Source organism: Salvelinus fontinalis, chromosome 34, assembly GCF_029448725.1.
Source record: "Salvelinus fontinalis isolate EN_2023a chromosome 34, ASM2944872v1, whole genome shotgun sequence".
In the NCBI taxonomy this organism is placed as follows: domain Eukaryota; kingdom Metazoa; phylum Chordata; class Actinopteri; order Salmoniformes; family Salmonidae; genus Salvelinus; species Salvelinus fontinalis.
In genome coordinates, this window is record NC_074698.1 from 30,858,740 (window position 1) to 30,867,274 (window position 8,535).

General features: G+C 43.9%; 1 protein-coding gene across 2 annotated transcripts in view; it reads right to left on the reverse strand.

The window, feature by feature from the left end:
- Positions 1–8,535, reverse strand: part of LOC129833716 (rab11 family-interacting protein 4A-like) — an 84,391-nt gene that overhangs the window by 30,611 nt on the left and 45,245 nt on the right. The window contains exon 1 of one of the 2 annotated variants that reach the window (XM_055898493.1): positions 1,384–2,396. The exons of the other annotated variant lie outside the window; for it this stretch is intronic. Coding sequence (XP_055754468.1) covers positions 1,384–1,461 — 78 coding nt within the window. The 5' untranslated portion in view covers positions 1,462–2,396. Of the gene's footprint in view, positions 1–1,383; positions 2,397–8,535 lie in introns of those variants that run through there. 2 annotated transcript variants of the gene reach the window in all.

The following is an 8,535-nucleotide window of genomic DNA, read 5'->3' on the forward strand; positions in this document are numbered from 1 at the left end:
TATCTGCATCTATATCTACATCTATATCTGCATATACATCTATATCTATATCTGCATCTATATCTGCATCTATATCTGCATCTACATCTGCATCTACATCTGCATCTATATCTGCATCTATATCTATATCTGCATCTATATCTGCATCTATATCTATATCTATATCTGCATCTATATCTGCATCTATATCTGCATCTATATCTGCATCTATATCTGCATCTATATCTGCATCTATATCTGCATCTATATCTGCATCTATATCTGCATCTATATCTGCATCTATATCTGCATCTATATCTGCATCTATATCTGCATCTATATCTGCATCTATATCTGCATCTATATCTGCATCTATACATCTATATCTATATCTATATCTATATCTACATCTATATCTGCGTCTATATCTATATCTATATCTGCATCTATATCTGCATCTATATCTGCATCTATATCTATATCTATATCTGCATCTATATCTGCATCTATATCTGCATCTATATCTGCATCTATATCTGCATCTATATCTGCATCTATATCTGCATCTATATCTGCATCTATATCTATATCTGCATCTATATCTACATCTACATCTGCATCTGCATCTATATCTATATCTGCATCTACATCTATATCTGCATCTACATCTATATCTGCATCTACATCTATATCTGCATCTACATCTATATCTGCATCTACATCTATATCTGCATCTATATCTGCATCTACATCTGCATCTACATCTGCATCTATATCTGCATCTACATCTACATCTGCATCTATATCTGCATCTATATCTGCATCTATATCTGCATCTATATCTGCATCTATATCTGCATCTATATCTGCATCTACATCAGCATATACATTTATATCTGCATCTACATCTATATCAGCATATACATCTATATCTGCATCTATATCCCAAAAAGCACCCTATTCCCTTCATAGTGCACTAAGTTTAACCGGGGCTCTATATACTAGAAAGGAAATAAAGTGCTGTTTGGGACAAAACCGATGACTGTTGCTGTGGTTCTGAAACAAGAGGAGAGAAACAGAGAGAGAGATAGAACGACAGAAAGAGAGAGAGAAACAGAGAGAGAGAGAAACAGAGACAGAGAGACAGAGAACGACAGAAACAGAGAGAGAGAGAGAAACAGAGAGAGAGAGAGAAACAGAGACAGAGAGACAGAGAGACAGATAGAGAGAGAGAAACAGAGACAGAGAGAGAAACAGAGACAGAGAGACAGAGAGAGAGAGAGAAACAGAGACAGAGAGAGAAACAGAGACAGAGAGACGGATAGAGAGGACACAGAGTTGGAACAAAGGACACATTTGGTCTGCTGCAGCATTCTCTCTCTCAATGCAGACACACTCTCTTACCGTGCAGTCCATTGCAGGGGGGCTCTCTCCTCTCCTCTGAAGTGTGCTGTCCATTCCTGATTCCACTGCCACAGACATTTACACACACATCCACACACACACTGCCCAGATACGGATAGTCCACACCCTCCTAACAATTACTGTCTGCACGTGTGTTGTTCAGTCACAATATAGATCGTTCATACACACACATACACGTGTGTATGCCAGGTCCGAACACACACACACAGTCCAATAGGTCCAGCCCAAACAGTAGTCCTCCAATTACAATCCACAGAAATTTTGATAGAAGAAGAGCAGCGACGAACACAGTACACCAGCGCTCCAGCACTGTACCGTCAACAGACCAGCTAACACACTACACCAGCACTGTACCGTCAACAGACCAGCTAACACACTACTACACCAGCACTGTACCGTCAACAGACCAGCTAACACACTACACCAGCACTGTACCGTCAACAGACCAGCTAACACACTACTACACCAGCACTGTACCGTCAACAGACCAGCTAACACACTACACCAGCACTGTACCGTCAACAGACCAGCTAACACACTACTACACCAGCACTGTACCGTCAACAGACCAGCTAACACACTACTACACCAGCACTGTACCGTCAACAGACCAGCTAACACACTACACCAGCACTGTACCGTCAACAGACCAGCTAACACACTACACCAGCACTGTACCGTCAACAGACCAGCTAACACACTACTACACCAGCACTGTACCGTCAACAGAACAGCTAACACACTACACCAGCACTGTACCGTCAACAGACCAGCTAACACACTACACCAGCACTGTACCGTCAACAGACCAGCTAACACACTACACCAGCACTGTACCGTCAACAGACCAGCTAACACACTACACCAGCACTGTACCGTCAACAGACCAGCTAACACACTACACCAGTACTGTACCGTCAACAGAACAGCTAACACACACTGACACTGCAGCGTGCCGGTTTGAATTTGAACACACACACACCGACGCTTCGGCAACAGTTACCGGGTTAAAGCCACACCTCCCTCCCTCCTGGCTGTTGCTAGGTAACTGTTCAGCTGGGCCGGCCTCTAGCGGTGACATCAGATAGATTGAGTCTCGCATTGCAACACACGCTCATCTCTATGTTACTTTGTAACTTTAACATTGATAAGATTCCTGCAAAATTATCTGCTTTTCATAGACAAGTATTCATAGCGTGGACGTTAATATATAAACATACTTTTTCCCACATAGGTATTTCATTTGGAACAATAAGGACATATTGTATAGAATCCAGTCTATGTTTTTAACTGGTTTAATAATTATATCCTGCTGGAGAGTCAATTTTTTAATGCAGAAGGATTGTTACTCAATTATGAGGAATTTTTATCTCGTTACAATATCCCTGTTACCCCTAGAGAGTTCGCCATAGTCTTTGATGCTATTCCATCGGGAACTCTCATGTTATTTAGAGGTGTCGCCAGATCTCACCTTCTTGACCTACCCTCGCTTAATCCAGGTGACTCTCCAATAGGGAAATTATGTTTCTACTTGCTCCCTCAGAACAACAGATCTACACGTGCTTTATTTCAAAGGGAGATTGTATCCATTCCTTATGTCACAAGTTACTGGAATTCATTGGTCACTAATATCTGTTGGAAAAAAAGTCTGGTTTTACCACAAAAATACCTAATTGTTAACAAGGTCAAAGAGGTCTCTTTCAGAATGATCCATAAGTATTACCCTGCGAATCATTACCTGAAGAAACTCAAAAAAGACATTAACATTGATTGTACTTTTTGTGTTGAGCATCCAGAAACAGTTTGGCTTTTATTTTTGGTAATCTATCTATCCTCATGGAGACACAGAGAGGGGTGGGGTTAGCAGCATTACAGCCTATCCTCATGGAGATACAGAGAGGGGTGGGGTTAGCAGCATTACAGCCTATCCTCATGGAGACACAGAGAGGGGTGGGGTTAGCAGCATTACAGCCTATCCTCATGGAGACACAGAGAGGGGTGGGGTTAGCAGCATTACAGCCTATCCTCATGGAGATACAGAGAGGGGTGGGGTTAGCAGCATTACAGCCTATCCTCATGGAGACACAGAGAGGGGTGGGGTTAGCAGCATTACAGCCTATCCTCATGGAGACACAGAGAGGGGTGGGATTAGCAGCATTTCAGCCTATCCTCATGGAGACACGGAGAGGGGTGGTGTTAGCAGCATTACAGCCTATCCTCATGGAGACACAGAGAGGGGTGGGGTTAGCAGCATTACAGCCTATCCTCATGGAGATACAGAGAGGGGTGGTGTTAGCAGCATTACAGCCTATCCTCATGGAGACACGGAGAGGGGTGGTGTTAGCAGCATTACAACCTATCCTCATGGAGACACGGAGAGGGGTGGTGTTAGCAGCATTTCAGCCTATCCTCATGGAGATACGGAGAGGGGTGGGGTTAGCAGCATTTCAGCCTATCCTCATGGAGACACGGAGAGGGGTGGGGTTAGCAGCATTTCAGCCTATCCTCATGGAGATACGGAGAGGGGTGGAGTTAGAGGAATAGTCAGTTCTTGCAGTAAAAAAAAAAAAACGTCACAGAAGCTAAACAGCAGGCTGTTAAAGATTGTGCCAATAAAGTGAATCAATGTTTGTGAAGGAAACAGGAAACAGAAAGAGTCATTATATTATAGGGAAGTGAGGAGTCTCACAGCTCACTACTTCCTGGAAGTACCAGCATGCAGGTCTTGTCTACAGGCCATTCTGGTTATTGACATTGTAAATAAGAATTTGATCTTGGTCAAATGAAGGTTAAAACAAATGTTCTTTTAGGACTTCTAAGACAGTAGCAAGACTACCGACTAGGATTTAGTGTTTACAGGACTTCTAAGACAGTAGCAAGACTACCGACTAGGATTTAGTGTTTACAGGACTTCTGAGACAGTAGCAAGACTACCGACTAGGATTTAGTGTTTACAGGACTTCTAAGACAGTAGCAAGACTACTGACTAGGATTTAGTGTTTACAGGACTCCTGAGACAGTAGCAAGACTACCGACTAGGATTTAGTGTTTACAGGACTCCTGAGACAGTAGCAAGACTACCGACTAGGATTTAGTGTTTACAGGACTTCTAAGACAGTAGCAAGACTACCGACTAGGATTTAGTGTTTACAGGACTCCTGAGACAGTAGCAAGACTACTGACTAGGATTTAGTGTTTACAGGACTTCTAAGACAGTAGCAAGACTACCGACTAGGATTTAGTTTTTTAGTATTCCCTTAACACACACACGCTGTAATACTGATACATGTCAGACCAGACCAACAGAGAACCTTATTTATGTTACTGAAGGACAGACAAACAGACCAACATAGAAACAACCTTATTTATGTAGGACAGACAAACGGAGGTCTGGGGTCCGCTCACCAACCAAGAATTCACAAAATGGGACAAACACCAAATTGAGACTCTGCAGGCAGAATTCTGCAAAATATCCTCTGTGTACAACGTAAAACACAAAATACTGCATGCAGAGCAGAGTTAGGCCGATACCCGCTAATTATCAAAATCCAGAAAAGGGACGTTTAATTCTACCACCACCTAAAAGGAAGCGATTCCCAAACCTTCCATAACAAAGACATCACCTACAGAGACATGAACCTGGAGAAGAGTTCCCTAAGCAAGCTGGTCCTGGGGCTCTGTTCACAAACACAAACAGACCCCACAGAGCCCCAGGACAGCAACACAACTAGACCCAACCAAATCATGAGGAAACCACAAGATAAATTAGGTGGAAAGAATTCACCAAGAAAAACTGAGTAAACTAGAATGCTATTTGGCCCTAAACAGAGAGTACACAGAATACCTGACCACTGTGACTGACCCAAACTTAAGGAAAGCTTTGACTCACAGACTCAGTGAGCATAGCCTTGTTATTGAGAAAGGCCGCCGTAGGCAGACCTGGCTCTCAAGAGAAGACAGGCTATGTGCACACTGCCCACAAAATGAGGTTAAATCTGAGCTGCACTTCCTAACCTCCTGCCCAATGTATGATCATATTAGAGACACATATTTCCCTCAGATTACACAGACCCACAAATAATTAGAAAACAAACCCAATCTTGCTGCCGTGTGCCACCACAGCAGCAAGATTTGAGCTGTGATGGCAAAACATTGCTGCAAACATTGTAAATACAACCCATATTTATGTTTATTTATTTGCCCTTTTGTACTTTAACATGTAAATATGACGTTTGAAATGTCTGTATTCTTCTGTTAGTGTGATGTTTACTACTCCTTTTTTCATTGTTTATTTCACTTCTGTATATTATCTATTTCACTGGCTTTTTTCAATGTAAACATGTTTTCCATGCCAATAAAGCCCTTTGAATTGAATTGAGAGAGAGAGAGACACACAGAGAGAGAGATAGAGAGAGAGAGAGAGAGAGAGAGAGAGAGAGAGAGAGAGAGAGAGAGAGAGAGAGAGAGAGAAAGAAAGGAGAGAGAGAAATGAGATAGAGCGAAAGAAAGAAAGAGAGAACATCCAGTCTTGCCATGCATACCAATTACTCCCCAAGCCAATGGCAAACACGCAGGACCCAAGCTGCTTGAGTCAGGATTAGCTGCTGTGGAGGAGAGACACTGTGAGGGAGAGACATGAGCTTACACCTGTACAGGTAGACACCTGGGCCAATTCTACAGGTAGACACCTGGGCCAAGTCTACAGGTACACACCTGGGCCAAGTCTACAGGTACACACCTGGGCCAAGTCTACAGGTACACACCTGGGCCAAGTCTACAGGTACACACCTGGGCCAAGTCTACAGGTACACACCTGGGCCAAGTCTACAGGTACACACCTGGGCCAAGTCTACAGGTACACACCTGGGCCAAGTCTACAGGTACACACCTGGGCCAAGTCTTCAGGTACACACCTGGGCCAAGTCTACTGGTACACACCTGGGCCAAGTCTACTGGTACACACCTGGGCCAAGTCTACAGGTACACACCTGGGCCAAGTCTACAGGTACACACCTGGACCAAGTCTACATGCACTGTGAGAGACACATGGGCTGTTATACACCTGGGTTGTATTCATTATTGTAACAAGTTTTGCAATTGAAAAGGAAATGGAGTATTTCATATTAGATGAATTCAGGAAGATCCCTCCCTGTTTCAGTCTGTTTTCATACATTTGATTCCTAATGAACACAACCCTGAGATGCATTCAGGCGAAGGTAAAGTCATTCTGCCATTACAATAGAAGGTGATGTCTGAGTGAAGCTGTACCTGCCATTACAATAGAAGGTGATGTCTGAGTGAAGCTGTACCTGCCATTACAATAGAAGGTGATGTCTGAGTGAAGCTGTACCTGCCATTACAATAGAAGGTGATGTCTGAGTGAAGCTGTACCTGCCATTACAATAGAAGGTGATGTCTGAGTGAAGCTGTACCTGCCATTACAATAGAAGGTGATGTCTGAGTGAAGCTGTACCTGCCATTACAATAGAAGGTGATGTCTGAGTGAAGCTGTACCTGCCATTACAATAGAAGGTGATGTCTGAGTGAAGCTGTACTTACATGTACTGCTGGCTGTGTAGACATCTAAGAGGTTAGCTGGCTATGCTACAAACACTGCTACCACACCTGTCCTTCTTTCTCTCTGGTGTGTTAGGGGTTCAGAACAAGTGGAGGAGGGCACACCGGCGCCACTTGTGGCAGCTTTATGTAACTGCACTTAAACAGAATACCTGCCGATGGGCCAGATTGAGGCACACCTGAGTTAACCAAGCTTTATTTTGAAACCAACATTGTTCATACCTTCCCATCTGAATGGTTTCAGAGACTATCTTGATGAAATGGTACAAGCCTATGGACAAATAGAGAAAGAGAAAGCCCAGTGCACAGCAGCACTACATCCTGGTGCTGGTTTGGGCAGAACAACCAGTAAAAACCCACTCACTACAAAATTACAGGCTGAACATAATAACAGCTGCTATAGATCCATCTGTCTCCCTGACCTGTCTGTCTCTGTCTCCTTGGCCTGTCTGTTTCTGTCTCCCTGACCTGTCTGTTTCTGTCTCCCTGACCCGTCTGTCTCCCTGACCTGTCTGTCTCTGTCTCCCTGACCTGTCTGTCTCCCTGACCTGTCTGTCTCTGTCTCCCTGACCTGTCTGTCTCTGTCTCCCTGACCTGTCTGTCTCTGTCTCCCTGACCTGTCTGTCTCTGTCTCCCTGACTTGTCTGTCTCTGTCTCCTTGGCCTGTCTGTTTCTGTCTCCCTGGCCTGTCTGTCTCTGTCTCCTTGAATGTGACTGATATCCTCCCTCCTCCTCGAGACCACTGATATTCCACGGCTGAGCATCCAAAATGCAAGCTGTGCTCCAACCCTGATCCCATCCATGACTTCTAATCTTTCTTGATACTGTATCCCATTTATTGATTTATTTTGTTTTCTTGAATTTCCTGATGTATACGCAATTCAGCTTTCAGCTGCCATGTTTACTGGAATAAACTAAACTAATCCCCACTCAGTACATAGCAACAGGTAGCCAAGAGGTTAGAGAGGTGGACCAGAAGGTTGTCAGTTCAGATCCCAGACCAGGTATAATGAACTACTGGGTTCAGATCCCAGACCAGCTATAATGAACTACTGGGTTCAGATCCCAGACCAGGTAGTATGAACTACTGGGTTCAGATCCCAGACCAGGCATAATGAACTACTGGGTTCAGATCCCAGACCAGGTATAATGAACTACTGGGTTCAGATCCCAGACCAGGTATAATGAAGTACTGGGTTCAGATCCCAGACCAGGTAGTATGAACTACTGGGTTCAGATCCCAGACCAGGTATAATGAAGTACTGGGTTCAGATCCCAGACCAGGTATAATGAAGTACTGGGTTCAGATCCCAGACCAGGTATAATGAACTACTGGGTTCAGATCCCAGGTGCTCACACATAGAAACAGCACACACACATCCTTGATAATATGCAACTGCCAATAAGGAGCTGATAGATCTCCTTACACACACACACACCTAGGCAAGAGGTGATAGTTGGTGTGTGATGGAAAAAGGCTTAGAGAAAACGGTCTTGCCAGCCACTCATCCTGTTCCATCATTAGGTGTTCAGGTCATACACTAAAGCCTTGAG